Source organism: Pyrus communis, chromosome 2 (assembly GCF_963583255.1).
Source record: "Pyrus communis chromosome 2, drPyrComm1.1, whole genome shotgun sequence".
Taxonomy (NCBI): Eukaryota; Viridiplantae; Streptophyta; class Magnoliopsida; order Rosales; family Rosaceae; genus Pyrus; species Pyrus communis.
The window spans coordinates 16,238,532-16,257,461 of record NC_084804.1 but is presented as its reverse complement, the minus strand read 5'-3'; the positions used below and the strand labels follow the sequence as shown (position 1 = coordinate 16,257,461).

The window sequence follows — 18,930 nt, the reverse complement described above, 5'->3', positions numbered from 1 at the left end:
CCCGGACAGATGAGAGCTCGTCTCGAGCATTTTAGATAAGAAGCTGAAAGTAAACTTCCCCCGTTACCACCGTAGGAACCGTTAGTAAAAGTACGGCGCAATCTGCACCCTCATTTCCTCGGTGAATCCTTGGAGTATATGCGGGAATTTCATAAGAAATATTCCGCCAATGACTTGTACAGACTGCCCAAGGCATGTCAGGAAGCCCTCAACCTAGCACTAACTTGCCCTGATGCTGAGCAAATTATCCAAAAAACCACCGATTCGGCAATGAAAGCTAGGTTCCAGCATATACGTGAGGCTCGAGTCCTCGACTTTGAGGTCAACCCATACACAGATATAGACATCGCCAAGTTACCTTTTTCACTTGAAGACCTTCAGCATCTGCGATATCATTTCGAAATCTTCACGGCTGTGTCTCTTTTCGACCTTACGGCCGATGAGGAAAATCGTGTAGCGCTTTAGATGCATACCTGGACACAAGGAATGCCCGAATCGCCTACGAAGAACAAGCCCGTAAAGCACTACAAGAACAAAATCACTCTTCGGCAATAAACACGCTCGAGGAAGATGACCAGAATAGAATAGATTTAGTCTACGCGCTCCAAGAATAGGTAAATACTGAGGCGCTAAATAATCTAATTGAAGACACTCCAACAACTGATATTATATCTACTAATCTAGAAGTCGACGACCAAGACCTGATGGGTCATTCGGTCATCGAGCATATGGAGATCAGTATGGTCCATGTCCTACAGGCTGAATTTCAACCGAGAACCCATCAGTCAAATTTTTTAGATGGGGACGTGGTTGCCGAAGAAGCAACACAAGTGGATTTCATCGCTACTGAAGAAGATGGGAAATCCAATAAAGGCGACAAACTTAAGGCAGCCCTGGCCGAATTGTTTCCCCGCTCTCCTTCTGTTAATCTCCAACATCTAAAGCCGTTATACGTCACGGCTCATATTGAAGGATATCCCAGTTCCAAGGTGTTTGTCGACTGTGGAGCCACAGTCAACATCATGCTGATCTCCATCATGAAGGCATTACATCGCTTCAATGACGAGGTCATACCGTCAGGGATTATGTTAAACAGCTTCATCGGCGACAAGTCTCAAACCAAATAAGTACTTCCGTTAGAAATCAGCGTCGCAGGTCGCAACCACATGACTGCATTCTTTATAATTGACTCACAGACCGACTATAATGCATTGCTCGGTCGTGATTGGATCCATCAAACAAGTTGCATTCTTTCATCGCTATACCAGGTTTTCATATTTTAGGATGGCAAATCGGTCGTAGTCTAGTCAGCCGATAATCAGCCGTTTGAAACCAACATGATTCAGGCTTGTTATTATGACGATCACGTCGGCTACATCACCCTACAGGGTTTTAACGAGGACGGACGACCGACTCGAATTTCAGTTCAGAAAGCCATCGAGGTAGGCGCCAAGACTGTACAGCAGGATTCAGCGAGACTCGGTTTAGCTGATCTAATTACCAACGCTAATGACTGACGCCGCCAAACAAGAAAGGCGTCGGGTCGCGGTTTCATCTAGCATGGAACATCTGCTGGCTCATTGGTATGCCATTGCCAAGCAACCACACTCAAGCGTAAACGTAATCGAATTTTTGGCCGAAGCGTATAACGACCCAGTTTTATCATTAGACAAAGTTCAGGCCGCACCAGCCAAACTCGAAGACAATCGACCCCAAGTCAAAGACCCATTAGAAGAAATAAATGTTGGCACAACCGACGAGCATCGACCGTTGCTTATTAGTGCATTGTTGCCACCCCCTATGAAGGTCGAGCTTTGTAAATTGCTCTATGAATTTAAAGATTGTTTCGCGTGGAATTATCATGAAATGCCAGGCCTTGACCGAAACCTCGTCGAATATGAGTTACGCATCAAAGTGGGGTGTAAGCCTTTTCGACAACCCCCACGCCGGTCTTAACAGAAGTACATCTCGGCAAAAAGGATGAATTAGTTTGGCTTTTGAAAGCCGGGTTTATTCGGACCGCTCGATACGTCGAATGGTTAGCCAATATCATCCCGATGTTAAAGAAAAATGGAGCCTTACGCATCTGCATCGATTTCTGTAATTTAAATCTGGTAACTCCCAATGATGAATACATAATGCCAATCTCGGATTTACTGATTGACGCCGCAGCCAATCATGAAATGTTGTCCTTCATGGATGGCCATATCGGTTACAACCAGATCTTTATCGTTGAAGCTGACGTTCACAAGACCGCATTCCATTGCCCGGGGGCTCTCGGCACCTACTAATGGGTTGTCATACCATTCGGCCTCAAGAACGCCGGCGCCACATACCAACAAGCTATAAATACGATCTTTCATGATTTGATCGGTACGATCGTACAAGTTTATATCGATGATGTGGTTGTGAAATCGAAAAGCCACCGAGCATACCTGGATGAATTTCGGCAAGCATTCATTCGTATGCATTAACATAATCTCAAAGTGAACCCGGCCAAATGTGCCTTCGGTGTATCGGCCGGTAATTTTTTGGGTTTTCTGGTGCACCTTCGTGGCATCGAGGTCGACAAAAATAAAGCTCGCGCAATCATTAGCGCTTCACCCCCGACGACCAAGAAGCAACTCCAATCGTTGCTCGGGAAGATAAATTTTCTCCGCCGTTTCATACCTAATTCGGTAGGCAAAATGAAAGCATTCTCTACACTTCTGAAACTTAAGGACTCCGACAAGTTTGAGTGGCGCGAAGAACATCAAACCATTTTCACGCAAATCAAGGTTTCCTTTACCACGCCACCAGTACTAATACCGCCTCATCGTGGTAAGCCTCTCAAACTGTACATTTCGGCAACCGACGAGTCCATTGGTTGTCTCCTCGCACAAGATAACGATGCTGGGCATGAACAAGCTATCTTTTATCTCAGCCGGAATTTGAAGTCACCTGAGATCAATTATTCACCCGTCGAGAAACTTTACTTAGCTTTATTTTTCGCCGCTACCAAACTTCGACATTACATGCTCCCATCAGTTACCCAAGTCATCGCCCAAACAGATGTTATTTGTTACATGCTTACTCGGCCTATTGTCAAAAGATGAATTGGGAAATGGACCATGGCATTATCCGAGTTTAGTTTGCAGTATGTCCCCCAAAAAGCCGTTAAAGGTCAAGCCCTAGTCGCTTTTTTGGCCCAACACCCCTCTCCTTATGGTTTTGGGGGCAGCGAAGTCGACATCGATTTGGTCCAAACACACGACAATTACTGGACGATGCACTTTGATGGATTTAGCACCGCTACCCCGACTGGTGTTGGTATCGTCATTCAATCCCTCGACCACTACCGATGGTATTTCTCTCTCAAGTTAGATTTCAGCTGTAAGAATAATCAGGCCGAGTATGAAGCTCTCATCATCGACCTTCACGTCCTCCACGACTTAAGAGCAGCCTGTGTCCTCGTCCTCGGTGATTTAGAACTAGTGACTAACCAATTAAACGACATTTTTTGTTGTATGAGTTGTACTTTGACGCCTTATCATACGGTTGCCACCTATTTGGCCGAGTCATTTGAGCGGATTACATTTGAGCACATTTCGCGTGTTCACAACATTGACACAGACGAACTCACCCAAATAGCCTTTGGAGCACAACTCACGGGGGGCAAGTTAGGCCGGGTAACACCCACAGAACTACGATCTTACAGAACCTTGGTCAATCAGCAAGTCCTTCAGCGTAATCACGTCATACGCATGAGAGTAATGTCTTTACCATCACTGCTAGAGCGAGGAGACCCCGTAGAAATATATGTTGTCGAGACACTACCGGATGATTGAAGAAAGACAATTTTACGATATCTCGACAACCCCAACGATAAACACGACCGGAGGACAAGGGTCCATGCCACGAATTACACGTCGTACCAGAATGAATTATATCGAAATGGTGAGGATGGGTTACTATTAATGTGCCTCGGCCCACAGGATGCTGCCCAAGCAATGGCCGAGGTACACGAAGGGATCTGTGAAGCTTACCAATCCGGGCGTAAGATGCGTTGGCTGCTTCGTCGACACAGTTATTTTTGGCCGAGTATATTGAAGGATTGCATCGAATACGCCCGATGATGCATACAGTGTCAGGTTCATGGGCTTACACAGAAACTCCCAGTCGAATTACTCCATTCGGTTACCAAATCATGGCCGTTCAGAGGATGGGCAATGGACGTAATTGGCAAAATCACGCCGTCTTCTGGAGCAACAAAAAACGCATGGATATTAGTGGCAATCGATTACTTCACAAAGTGGGTCGAAGCAAGATCATATGCCGAATTAACGTCCAAATAAGTCTGCAGTTTCCTAGAAGAAAATATTATGACTCGATTCGGAGTACCAGAAACGATCATAACTAACAATGGCACAATCTTTATGGTCGACAGGTTTAAAGAATATGCGGCGAACTTAAAAATTCGACTCGAGCAGTCTACGCCATATAATCCGCAGGCGAATGGACAGGCCGAAGCAAGTAATAAAGTTTTGATTGGTATTCTTGAAAAAATGGTAAGAGAGAGGTCGGGGATGTGGCATTTGAAGTTAAATGAAGCATTATGAGCTTATCAAACTTCACTCCGATCAACCACCGGAACAACTCCATATGCATTAACCTATGGACACGACGCAATATTATCGGTTGAGCTTAGTATAAATTCGTTGCGAGTAATTGAACAGAGTAGTTTGATCAGTGCCGAATACAGTCAGGCCATGGCAGGAGTTAGAAGATTTGGAAGAGGCGCGACTTGACCCTTATAACTTATTAGTGGTGCAGAAAAAGATTGCCGAGCAAACCTATAATCAACTGGTTAGACAGAAAACGTTCGGCGAGGGAGAATTAGTTTGGCAAACGGTGCTGCCCATAGGGATTAAAGACCCCAGGTTCGGTAAATGGTCGCCGAATTGGGAAGGGTCGTTCGCCGTACATAAAGTTCTCGGCAAGAGGGCATATCATCTTAGTGACCGGACCGGTTTAATTCACAAATTACCAATCACTGGGAAATTTTTAAAGAAGTATTATCCGGTCATGTGGGAGATGCAAGAATAGTTTATTTCATTAATAAGATCGCAAAAATGAGTATACAAGTATAGATGGTCGATTCGTTTATAGCTAAATATCCCTAAGGTGAGGAAGGAAGAAGAGTTTCAAGAACAGCATTCAATTCTAACCACCTCACCTTACCCATCATGACCTTGACCTGCCGATTCCTCTTATTCATTTTCAGCTGCTCGACATGCCGCACACTAGCCACATATTCGGTCAGGCAAGATTTACCGCCCGACTCGAAATCTCTTGCTAGCTCGGAAGCAACTGCCAACCTCTAGTTTTGAAGTTCAGCAATTTGATAATCGAGGTTGGCCAGTGCTTCCTTTTTCGTCTTCAACATGTTGACCCGTGGACGCAAAGCTTCTTGAACGACCATCGCAGCTTCAAGTCGTCTTCGGCCCGAAGAGCTTTCTAGAAAATACAGAAATATTCTCGAGTTTGTTCCAGAGTAGAAAATGCTCGAGTAATGGCTTTGTTGCTTAACTGACCATCAGCTGCAAGATCGTTCAGATATGCCCCTACGGAGTTGAGGCCCTGGCACTCAAGAATTTGGGACACCGAAAGGGACAGCAGTTCCTACAGCTTGACAAGGGTATCTGGTTCGGCCATTGACACAGAAGGTTTGGTTACAGTCGTTGAGGAGCCAGCCGTTTCCGATGTAGTCGTAATTAAGGCGTCAAGCTCAACCTCTCACGAAGGTTGCACGGAAAAGAAAATTTGTAAGCAAAAGGAAAATCATATAGAATGCATAATAAAGGGAATTTGTTTCTAAACTTGCCGAGAGTAGACTTCGGCTATGTCCTTTGGTTCATTGCTCGAACCTAGAAAACTTAATGGCCGAGCCTAGTATTTAAGACTGCTTCTCAATTCACGCGGCCGATGAAGTTTATCTACATTTGATGGCCACTGAGGTGGCCAGGAAATGTAGATCACACCCCTCGGTGCATAGAATTGTCGGTGAAATGAACGTTCAAGCACTTGACATTTAATATTTTCCTGGGTTCAGATGCGTCATAATAAAATTAATAAAGAAAGGGGAGTGAGCCTTACAAAAGCTGAGGTAACTTCTTGTGGAAGAATGTTGAGGTTTTCATCTTGTGGATGGAGCGGCGTTTCTGCTGTCGCCTCAGGCTCAACCAGGGGTCTCTTCCCACGATCGACCGTAGAATGATCCAGTTGAGCAGCCACCTCGACCATGGAGGGAAGATTGGCGGAAGTAGGTCTAGTTAGTCGAGGGCGACTCGCCAGCAGAATCTTGTCACCCTCTCGCTCTCATCGTCCTACATTAAAAAACTGTTAAGATTTGTAAATTTGATAAAATGAAGAAGGGTCACCGGCGACATAGTCATACCTCTTCCAAGATTATCGTTGACTGTTTCTTCTGAAAATTTGTCCCGACGGATGGGGTTATTTTCTCTGGGGCAGGCGCAGCTGTTGGCCCCATGACTACAAGTCCCTCAACTAGAAGAGCATTCCCTAGATTAGCCACGACCCCAAGGACAGCCCGGGTTGATTGGCAGGATGCTGTTGGCTATTCTTCCGTTGGGGCCTGGAATACCGGGGTGGGGGGAAAGTTGCTGGTTGCTGTTGTCCCAGTAGTGTGACTGGAAATCACGTGGATCTCTTATTCCTCCTTTTTCGCCAAGTTCTTGACGCGTTTTGAGGGTCGGGGAGCTTCGACGGCCACTTCAGCTTCCGGACGAGGCCGTTTGCCTTGTCAAGGTTGCAGGGCAGTTTTGCTCCTCTTAGAGAGAGTAGATTTCTTCTTGGCCTCAGCCGCGGCGATCATGTCTGCTTTCTTTGACGACCGACCATCTGAGAAAACGAGATCACATTAGCAAGGATCAGTGACAATAGAAAAGAGAAATAGAAGAAAAGGTAGTTGTCTACCTCGGGTCGGCTATTTGGATTGAGGGGCAGAGATTTTCTTTGGCCGATCGTCGAAAATTTTATCGGTGACGTTTTCGACCGCAGCCCCAAAAAAGGCTCCAGTGTACTCTTCCTACCAGTCGACAAATGTGTCTGTGCCGAGAGATTTAGGAAGAGTTGGTCGGATGCGAAATGTTTTGCACCGATCCTAAAACTCTTTCTCGGAGTCTCTGCACTCCCTATCCGATGAGCCAGGAAGACGTTCTCGGCTGAGGAGGGAATGGGAAGTGAGTAGAGGTACCAGACAACCTTGAAGGTATTCGAGTTGTCGGGCCATGAAGTGGGGGTGGTAGACTTCCCAACTAGTTCGGCGAGAATCACAACCAAAGGAAACGTCACGTGCTAGCACGATCGACCCCCAATTCTGGTGAAGGGCAAAATCTTCAGTTTCACTTCGGGCTAACTTTGGAAGCCTGATGGAGCAAGGGTGTTCTTGACAACGACACACTAAAAATTCGTCGTCGGAGAGGACTTCTAAGCCAAATAGGTACTTGAAAACTTCTTCGGCCTGGTGAAGAGGCGGTGGCCAAGATACCAACTAAAAGCTGAACGAGGTAGTAGGTTGGAAGGTAGAGATGTCTGGCCGAAGTGTGGCAAAATAGACTTGTAGCCAGAGTTGGAAAACCCAGAGGGGACCGTTCTGGTTTGGGTCAATTTTTCCAATAGTTGCCTCAGCCAGGAAACGGAAAATATTGGCGAGAATGGCCGAGCTAAGCACCAGAGTATGACCATATGCCAGGGCTTCGGCCACTGGCATGTTCTCAACCAAACACTTGTTTGACCGGGTGTAACAAATAAATTTGTTGTACCAATAGAATAGGAAGGCTTCGTGTTCTCCCTTCCGAAGACTTGCCTCGCCTCGGCCAGCGAAATGGAGGATGAGGGTGTTGGAGTTGAAGAAGTTCTTATGTAGCTTCTGAACCTCTTATTTCGAAGGCTCTTGACCATCTTGACTCAGTGTTTTGACGGCTCGATCGTCGAAGAGCACCTTAAGGTCAAGATTTGACGGGCGTCTAAAGAGAGCTGCATTTATCGGGATCCAGAGGGAAGAGTTCCAAGAATAGCCGAGACATCGAGGATGGTAGGGCCAAGAAGGCCAAAAGGAATGACCACAGTGTTGGTGGCTAAGCATCAGAAACTCCGCGTTGCCATAAAGAGTTCTTTATCCATGACTAGTTCCATGGTCGAAAGTTTGATGGCATCGTAGATACCAAGAGCCTTCCACTCTTGGCCGAAGAAATTTTCCATTCAGACGACCCAAGCCGCCCAGTTGGCATTGGTCGTTGGCCAGGCTCCTTGGGGCTTCGATAGGTCCCACTTTGACCAATCGAACCTTTGTAGTAAGGGTGTCAGGCAGTGAGCCTTAAAGAGGGCGGTGATAGACGAAGGTACTGCATCCTTGAAGAGTGGCCCCAGGATTTGATGGGTAGTGCTCAGGTCACTCTCAAAGCGCAGGGTTTTGATGGCACTCCGATCGATGAAGCTTTTACATTTGCTGCATTCGTCGTTGAGCATAGAAATAAAGGTGTTGGAAGTCATTTTGGAAAGCCTGGAAGAGTTTTGGAGGAATGCCTGGGAGGATTTCTGGGATAAGAGGTTATTTTTCTGGAATTTCGAAAGCAAAATGGCGAAGAGATTTTTCGAAGTTTTCTGGAAGCGTGAAATGAACAAATGGGAGGATTTCAGGTATTTATAGGCATATTGAGAGGAAGGTCAAACGTTTGATAATTTGAGGCGTTTTGATTTTCAAATTTGAGGGAAAAATTGACCAGGAAATGGCGGGAATGTCCAAGGATAAGATCGAGGTTCTCCAAGGATAAGATCGAGATTCGGATATCTCGGGAATCTCCAAGGATAAGATCGAGGTTCTCGAGGTTTTAGGACGCACGATTGCGTGCTGCGGCGACGGATTTAATGCATTGATGAGGAAAAGGCGCTTCGGCAGGCGCACGTTTTCAAGGGCCATGATTAAGGGCTGTTAGGTTTATCGGAGAATGGACACGTGTTAGGACATCGGGAAAAACAGAGATCGTGCAATCATATTTCATAAATGTGCATGGTTATGGTTATCGAGATAGTTAAGTCTAAAGGCAAATGACGCTTTCATTTCTTCAAGGTCGAGATTCAATCGAGGATTGGCGGTCGATAACCTCAGAAGCGATGGGGCAAGTTTGGACCTAAAATTATTAGGTTGGGCCGAGTATGGAATTGTTCTCGGCCCAGAAGCTCTGTTCAAGGATTTCTACAAAACAACCGGTTCATGGGTCACCTAACTAAAAGTCGGCCAAACCATGTTTGGAAAAGAATATTCCAGATGAATAGGAAGTAGGTGGGCCTTATTGCGAAGCAGATGAATGAAGTGGTTAAGTCTTGATGTCGTAAGGATTCTCGGCCAGATAAGGATACCGGAAAGTGGAAGTGATTGTGGCCTAGTAGGAGGTTGAATTCAAAATCCTAATAGAAGTGGGATTGGCCGAGATAAGATGGATTAGGGTAAGGAGTCCTAGTTCGAGTATGGTTAGGATTGGGTTTTGCTGCTATAAATAGAGAAATGAGGGTGCAATTCAAGGACCTCCAATTGAACACACAACTGCCCTGCTCAAAACCTCTCAAACATCTTGAGATTTTTTTTGTTTTCTTTTTCCCGACGAAACATCTTCAATTTGGATAAACAACACTGTGAAGGCAACCGGCGAACACCTTCAGTTTGGATAAATAACACTGTTGCCGTAGAATCAGCCGACTAAGGAGCACTTTCAGTTTGGATAAACAGCACTACGTTGAGGTCGACTGGTTACCTATCCAAGTCTCGGTCGAGAGGGTTTTCGGATCCTTATTGGCAGAGGTCATCTTATTAGCCTTTTCGACGAAGTAAGGTGATACGAGTTACGACATTTGGCGCATTAAACGCCGAGTGGTTTTATGATTGGATACTCCCAAGTGAGTTTCAGAGTTCGGCATTCTGAGGGCCGAACCACATTTACCATCAAGACACACATTACCTTTGAATACTTGTGTCCATATAGTTTGGTGTCGATTTGACGTGCTTATACTCTTACGAATATAATCACCGTGACCGAATCCGACGCCGACGATTCGTGAACTTCGCAGAATTAGCAGCCTTGTCTTCAGGCTCGAGAATCCAAAGGCCAAGATTTGTTCCTTCCTCGGCCACAGTCGCAGGATAAAGAAGTCAGCAATGTCCTCAACGCAACATCAACAAATTTTACTCCTCGGCCGAGCTCAGCCGACAAGTTGGCACGCCCCGCATTCGACTGAAGGACGTAGTTAGCTTATTAGTTACTCGGCCTGCGCGCCACGTAGGTTTTGTAATTTTTAAGGTCAACAGAATTGCATGACCTCAATCTATAAAGGTCACCTTGAGGTTGAACCAATTTTAAGCGTCAACATCTTTGTCTTGATTCTCTTTTAAATAATTATTTTATCTGTATCTTAGGGGTAATATATTTTGTTATTTTTTCTAAAAATGTGAGTTCTACCCTTGAAAACTTATTTTCTCTCACCTAAAACCCATCCTTTTTATTGCCACTTTGTAATACGGCTAATGATATTTCTCTTCACTTGTAAGTGAGATGTCTTAGGTTCAATTTTCTCCAAAGATGAATTTGAACCACTTTATTACTAGCACAATGTGAGGCTAAGCCCACCTATCCCCTTAATGTAGATAATATCGATTGTTCAAATAAAATAAAAAATAAAAATAAATAAAAAAAACCCCATCCTCTTAATTTTGTCATTTAAACCCATTGATTAGTGTCCAACTAAGCAAATTTTCTTAACAAGCTTGATATGTCAGTTTTGATAACTCTCATGTTCCTAAAATACCCTCATAGATTGTAATGTGCATTAGGTTTGACTTATGATTAATAATTAATTGTTGCATTTTATTGTTTTCAATGCAATTAAATGTCAATTAACCTATTATTTGATTAGGCTTTCTTTTTTCAAATTTTTTTACCAACAATCACCAAAGTGTTGTTTTAGGGTTCACAATTGTATTCAAATTTGTTTTCTCATAAAACTAACTTACCTTATTAGCATGCAATATATAATATAAATAAAATTATTATGGTGTTTTCCATTTGAAATATAGACAATAATTTGTGTCAGAAAAATAATACAAAATAATGTATCTATTTTTTTCTTTTCATGGGGAATAATTTGCCTATCTAAATGTTAGTAACTACTTGGAATAGAAATAATGTAAAAATAATTTAGCTACCCCGTAGGCGTGATATTGTGACGACCCGTCCCAAATTAATATATATTTTATTCTCGAATGTGTGAAAATGACGATTATACCCTTGAGTCATAGTGACGTGAATGTACGTATATGGTTTTAAATTATTTTCCCGTTGACGTAATTAAATCATACTCAATGTCACGAGAGTGTTGATGTGATTTAGGGCCGAGTTGGGTTCGTAACGAAAATGTTACGAATAAACGATTGTGTAATTGGACCCAAGAAAGTAGGAGGTGTGGTGATTGGTCCATTAGGTTATGACGACCCGTCCCGAATTAATATATATTTTATCCTCAAATGTGTGAAAATGACAATTATACCCTCGAGTCGTAGTGATGTGAATGTACGTATATGGTTTTAAATTATTTTCCCGTTGAAGTAATTAAATCATACTTGATGTCATGAGAGTGTTGTCGTGATTTAGGGCCGAGTTGGGTTTGTAACGAAAATGTTATGAATAAACGATTATGTAATTGGGCTAAGGAAATGGACCAATCACCACACCTTCTACTTTCTTGGGTCTAATTAGAGTTTTAGGTTTGTTTTGGGGTCAATTGTTAGCCCTAAACATGCAGCCCAATTAAGGCTTAAGATCCCTTTTATCTATGGCCAATCCGGACCACACGCACACACTAACACACACGTACATACTCTCATCCTTTCTCTCGATCTTTCCTTCGTCTGTACAGTCCGTACACACACACACCCAACCATCTTCATCTTGCACAGATCGAACTAGTGGAGGTCACTTTCGAGTTCCTTGCAAGGTCAGGAACTTAATCATACCCTTAGTTTTGTGAAAGAAGCTCAGAAACCTGGGAACATGCGAACTCTGGCGAGTTGCTCTGCTACTCCATCTTGATCGTGGACGTTTCACAGAGTTTTAGGGCTCAAGGGAGTCTTAAAACAACTTCACATAGATCATAGAGAAGTTTTGGAAGGTTTTGGATGTCGGGATAGGTCAGTTCCTCGAGTTGCAATTTTGACTGGAATATCGAAGGATTTTCTGACTTTTTCCCGTCAGTTTTACGACTTCAAAGTGGTAAGAACATGTTCTACTCGTTCAGGGCTTCAAATCCATGTAAAGTTTGTGAAGTTTGGTTGAGATTTGATTGAGATATTTAAATTTGAAAATTTTCCAGTTTTCGGCGATCGGCGCAGGAATCTGGCGAACCACTGGGGAAGGAAGAGGAATATTCCGTCAACTTTGACGGAATATAATAACGGCGTCAGGTAAAGTTAATCGAATATTCTATTATTTAGCGGAATATTGCCTAATGGAGTTTAAAATTCCGTCCGTGTGCCAGGCAATTGGCTGTGCGTGGCAGGTGCATATGGCCATGCCTTGGCCAGCGCGTGAGGGCACGTGGGATGTCGAAAAATTATTCTAAAAATATTGGGATGCTCGTGGTGTTGAGTAGGCCACGATGGTATATTCAAACACCCCAATTGGGCAACGTATAAGAAGTTATTACACAGTTTTGGTTATGTACTTAAGATTAATGTTAAAATAGTGATTTCACATATAGGTGAGACATTTCCGGAGGATGTTAAAAGTGTAATTTTGTGTGTGGTCCCAGAGGTAGGGCTAGCCACATATTGGCTCTCTATAGGGCATATGGTCGTAGTATACAGACCACTCAGGATACACTCCATCTTCTCTAGAATATGCTTATGGCCATATTCGTAGGAAGTTATGCACAAAAATTCAACTTCGTTTTCTACATAGGTTTCAACATGGTAATGTTATCTCTAATGCCCTTAAAACTCAACAACGTTCTTCCGGAACGCGGAGAATAAGGTACCTCATCAATGGTCAAGATTGCACCATTGGACAACATTATACGTGCCTTACCGTATCATTCGATCAGGTTAGATGGGCCTAAGAGGGTTGTTAGAGGTGCATTCTTAGGTATGAAGTTAGTGAAATAGATGCGTTCATGCAAAACGGTGTGCGTGGTTGCACTATTTGCCAGACAACTAACTTCCCCACTAGTCATACCTAGAATGAAAAATTATATTGAATTGGTCACATGCATAAAAGTTATTAAAACAAATATCCATTCAAAATAATTTTAAGCATTCAAGGACTGAAATTAATTAAAACCTTAATATCTAAAAAACAAATCACCAACAAATAATCCAAACATAAGGGAAAATTGTTCAAAATTAACCAGAAAACAAAAAGGGGAGGGGGGAGGTCGGCCATTACTGTGGAATTCGGCCCCATTGTCTTATTTCAACTAGAAAAATAGTTTATATCTAAGATTCTAATCTTCCATAGGGGTAACGGCCTCTTGAAAGTCAGAAACCTCCATTTTCGAACTCTTAGCTACAACCTTCTGGAGAGCTCGGCAAACATAGGACCAATGGTCTTTTGAACCACATCGATATCACATATCCGCGTCCATGATTTCAGGTGCTTTGCCCTTATTCTTGAAGCTTAGGGCCTTGGGAGCGAGGTTAGGGCGTTTCTTGGCTTTGTTTCCTCCCTTAGATGGGTTATGGCTGTGTTAACCTTGACAGGGTGGCTTTTGGCCGCCCCTACCACACCTCTTGTGGCATTTTGGGCATTGGTTTGTGCTATAGTCTGCTTCAGGCACATCAGTCGCCCCAGTAGGTCAAGCTTGATGATTCTTCATCAACAGCTGATTCTACTTTTCAACGAGAAGTAAAACAGAGATCAAATCCGAAAACTTAGTGAACTTCTGAGCTCTATATTGTTGCTGCAGGACAATATTAGTAGCAGAGAAGGTCGAATAGGTATTCTCCAGGAGATCCTCTTCGGTCAGAATTTCATTACAAAACTTGAGAAGTGATCGGATTCGACAAACTTCAGAATTATATTCATCCACAAACTTAAAGTCTTGGAAGCACAAATGCTACCGGTCATGTCTTGGATCAAATTTCAATGGCCCAGATCCTCGGACTTCATGGATTAGGAGGAAGGAATCCAGAGAGGATCCCTTTCCTTGTATATGAAGATGATGTTCAAATCCAATAAGAAAGAAAATCTCAACAAAGAAAAGAAGGGTTAGTCATGGTGTGCCTTATAACTATATGATTACAATCTTATGTCCTTGGATTAGTGCTTTTGTAGTTCTCATCTTTCATAATAACTAGTATAGTAGCAGCTTCTTTTGGTTAAAAAAGTTAATCGAATTCTGTTTCGATGAGGTTGGCAGCAACCAAAATCCCAAAAGTTCAAAACCCTAGTTAAGATCCTCCACTCCAACAGATTATGAGCCATAACAAATTGTTGGGTGGAGTAAGAAGCTACCATTGGAATTTTGTTTCACGTCTCGTGTATCGGTTTGAGGATCTCATTGATTAAACATGCTAATCGAACAAGTTCTCGAAGTTGACTCAAGTGGTAATAGGTTAGGATTCAGAAGTCGATTTTTTTATGTAACTAAAAAAGAAAATGCTTATGGCATAATTTTTATTTTTGACTCAAAGACGGCGAAATTGGACACTAGTGAAATTTACCAATTCGTGTTTAGTTTGTAATAATTATGCCCAAATTTCCAAGTACATAAGTAGTGTGCATTGGCCTCGATTATGTGCAAACAAATTCACTCTAATATTCATTTCTTTTTTAAACATCCACACCAAACCTACGTATGCTAGCCACTTAAGCTTTTGGCTCAAGAGAAAATAATAAGTTACTGCAGTTTACAATAGTGGACACAACATATCATCAGTTGACATTGCTTTTGAATCACTGAGGCTTGAAAAAGCTCACCGTAATACCAGTGTCAATCACAACATAAACACCAGCAGCAATCAACAGTATACTTAGAAGTATTCCCACAACCCCTAATACCCAATTTACCCACCAACTTAGACCGTACTTCTTGGGTTTCTTCATCTTTAGCCACATGAAACATGGATAAGCTAATGTCACTGGCAATGAAATCCCTCCTAGCAAACCTGCTATGCTTCCTAAGAAGGGTATGGCCACAGCTACGAAGTAGCATCCATAAGTAAACATAGCTCTCATGATAGCCCTAAGCCACCATGGAGCTGCCTTCTTAAACCTCCTAGTGTAATGTGACTCCATCTCGTCGAACATCGGCATGCCATAGATCTGGAACGAGCTCAAAGCATTGACTACGACAAACAAACTTGCTAGTCCTAGAACCAATCGGGATGTGTCACGCATATGGAAGCGGAACAAGGCTGCGAACATGCCTCCTTGATATGGTATCTATAAACCATTAGTATTGTCACAATTAGTTAATCTTCTTGTATTAAATATTTGACATATTATATATATGTTGTCAGACTTTTAATTTTAATTATTCAAGTGAATAATCTGGTAATATAACATGGTAGACGAGAGAAAATTAAATGTCATATGTTTGAACAGTTTGTTTTTAGACAATAATGAAGTTGAACTTAGATAAGTTAGATACGGTACCCTTTGACCATATGCCCAGTAGCCTCCAATTGCAAGGGGGAAAAGGCACATTGCTATGAGAGTGTATGAAATTAGGACACCCCTCCACATTGGCACGCGTGATGGATGTTTTTCATTGGATGGCATTGTGGACTGTAATGGAAGAGAAAACCTCAATTAGAAGGCAAGTGAAAATTAGTCAGAACTCCTATTCGATCAAGTTGCAATTTCAACATCATTCACTCAAAGTCAGCATAACATATATGAACATCAGTAAAGACATTTCTTGTCGGTTATTTTATATTTACAAAATATTTGGCGTACCATTTGCTTAAAAAAAAATCAACTGAAGTTGAAGTTTCATCACCACACCATATAAGATTGCTATTAACTTAAAAGTTGGATGACCATGACTTAGAATAATTTGTTCACATGGGTACACTAGGAAGATTTGGAACAAAAGAAATTTAAATATATCCACTTGTTTGACTCTAGACTAATTAGTATATACTATTTTAAAATATATTGAACCAAAAGAATAAGATATGCTAGGAACTTCCAATTCTTTGTATCCACCCTCTCTCGTCATGAGATGTATAGGTCCCGCAATGCATCGTGAATCTTATGAACTTTTTATATGATTTTTTTTTTTCCAAAAAACTCTCTTATATGATATATGAACTCAACATCTTCTACAAAGTGGAAACTCTATACTATTAAAACAAATAGTAATTATTAATTAAGTAGAAAAATGAATGAGTCGAGTTCTAAATCAATTTTCTTTATTTTGAAGCGAAACAATAGTGATTTTATTAAAAATGTTAAAATAAGATATAAATTTGAAAGAGGACACTAAATTAATCATGTTTCACAGACAAATAGTCATATATAAATACATATATATATATATATATATATATATATATATATATCTGTAATATTTAACAAGAGTACTAATTAATAACACTACTATACACTTGAATTTGTGAGATTAATGGACATACCTGAATCTCAAGTATAAGGTTGTGGCCTCTGAAGGCAAAGGCAATCATTCCAAGTGCATTTAGAACATCAAAAAAGTGAATGAATTTTTTGTTGGATTTCAAGGGATCATAAGACACAAGAGGAAGTCTACCCTTATCCACGGACACAACCCATATGATTGTGCAGTAGCCAATAGCTGTTATGGCACCAACAAGAGATACTCCAGCGATGGAGTTCAAGTTTGGCAGCTGAGACAGGATCGCTGCGGCACATGTAAACACCAAGTACCACTCTGCTGGTGTCAATGGCTTTGCAGTGCATGTAGCTCCACACACAATTTGGAAGAACGACTTTGATGTTGCTCCTCCAAGGACGATCAGTGCCACACACGTGCCGCCCGATAGGTACAAAATCGGGAACAAGGCTAAAAACTTTGATATCTTCTCGCCTGATAAAGAGAGAAAATTGGATGGTTTAGGAAAAGTTACTTCTGAATATATTGGGATTGTAAAATTTCTTAGCATTTAGCTTAAACATATCAAACGGTAGTTCTTACCAAAAGTTGCATTGCACAGTTGAATGTATCTACAAAAACGTATGCCTGTTTCAGGAGATTCATGAAGCTGGACCAGCAAGTATAAAGTATACAGTTGCCATATGAATGCCAAAGTCATGCATATAACACCCCACGTCCTGCGGTAATTAACCAAAACAAATATTTTAAAAAGTACCATAATACAGGACACTGAAAAGTAATATTATTAAGTTAACAAACTTTTATTTATTAAATTAATTGAAAAAAAAAGAAGTTGTTAAATGAATTGAAATTTTTTTCATAGCATATACATTGTTGACTTACCACCCAAGATAAGTGAAGGCCACAGGAAGAACAAGAGATTGAATTCCGATGCCAGAGCAGAGAGTATGGAAAGCAGCATAGTAAGCGTTACCGTTTCTAGACTCAGTGATTGGAAGCCAAGCATCCTGAGGGTCAAGCCTTGTGAGGTGGAGAGCCCTCCTAATGGGGCTTCCTATTGGTGTCATGAACCGTGGAGTACGAGATTTCGGAGTTAAAGCTTTTGGGGTTTTTAATGTTATCTGGTCACCGCCACCGGTGGTCGTGGCAGTTGGAGCCGGGATCACCAGTGGTGGTACCCGAGCCACAGATGCTGCTCGAGACATAGACGCCGGAGGATCTTCTGTGGGTGGTGTAGGCGGCTGTGGTGTTATTGGGGCTGTTATTATCTCACTGCCCCCCGTTTCAGACATTTTGTTTCAAGTACTCACTTGCTAGCTCTTCTAGCTTCTCCTCTCCCTTAATTTCTCACAAAAAATATAGCTAGCCACTTACATTAACCAGTACTCTAGTCTATATATATAGAGACCTCCATCCAATGAGTCATTGGATAGATTTTGGTACTATTATACACAGCTGGAAATTGAATAGAATTCAGTACAAGTTTTTTGACCTAATATTAGTTTATATTTGGGTACTATTCATTGCTCTCATCCACTGGAAACAGATACGACAAGATTAATGTTTATATAACAGGCAACCAACAACCCTATAATTAAAACTATACGTTGGCGGCCATAGTATATTAATTATTAGGTATATTTCACTGTATGGTCATAACATGCTGTCTTAAATTTTGGGTCAAGATAAAAACTGAGAGTGCCAGCCAACTGCTGACTTGTTTATCATGATTAATTTGCTCTTATCTTTTTATCCTCTTAACTTGGACTAGGTCTATGTTTCGTTCGTTTTGTTAATTCTTGGGACCAAAACATTAAGCCCCAGGTCCTTGTTGGCTAATGTAAGCCATAGTGAACCAAAAATCTGTAGAGCGCCCACAGACATACCACATTATCTTCACTTAAGCTTCATTTTAGAGATTTCTTGAATAATTTTATTTGCGGGCACTTTTGTATATAAGTTTAACTTTGCATTGTATTTCAACATCCAACTGTCAAGACACATAAACGTTACTCGATCAGGCTGCATTAGCGTATTGCAAATCATTCAGTGGACGTCACCGTCGGATTCGAAATTTATTGGTGTCATCGAAGAGTGTAAAAACAATGGTAGAGTGAGACAACATCTCGAACAAAACTAACTTCTTTCCAAGCTGAAGATGAGGGTTTAGGTTATGGTCAAAGAATCAATGGCAACTGTCGATAGAAGTCGACAAGACCAATGATATTTCGTAATTCACGACCCTTGAGGGGATTTTCGATTTCCAACTATCACAACTTTGGATTTGGT

At 41.8% G+C, this 18,930-nt stretch overlaps 2 protein-coding genes across 2 annotated transcripts; one reads left to right on the top strand and one right to left on the bottom strand.

The window, feature by feature from the left end:
• The first annotated feature begins 3,110 nt into the window (after positions 1-3,110).
• On the top strand, positions 3,111-3,827 carry LOC137724862 (uncharacterized). Its single transcript, XM_068463525.1, has one exon. It carries the CDS (start codon positions 3,111-3,113, stop codon positions 3,825-3,827), a length of 717 nt encoding a protein of 238 aa, XP_068319626.1.
• Positions 3,828-14,837: 11,010 nt separating this feature from the next.
• LOC137725692 (lysine histidine transporter-like 8) lies at positions 14,838-18,027 on the bottom strand. The gene is made up of 5 exons (XM_068464462.1): positions 17,524-18,027; positions 17,221-17,357; positions 16,685-17,112; positions 15,702-15,833; positions 14,838-15,488 (listed from the first exon to the last, which is right to left on the bottom strand). The coding sequence occupies exons 1-5, from the start codon at positions 17,931-17,933 to the stop codon at positions 15,000-15,002; spliced, it is 1,596 nt and encodes a 531-aa protein (XP_068320563.1). The 5' UTR covers positions 17,934-18,027; the 3' UTR covers positions 14,838-14,999.
• Between the last annotated feature and the right edge of the window lie 903 nt (positions 18,028-18,930).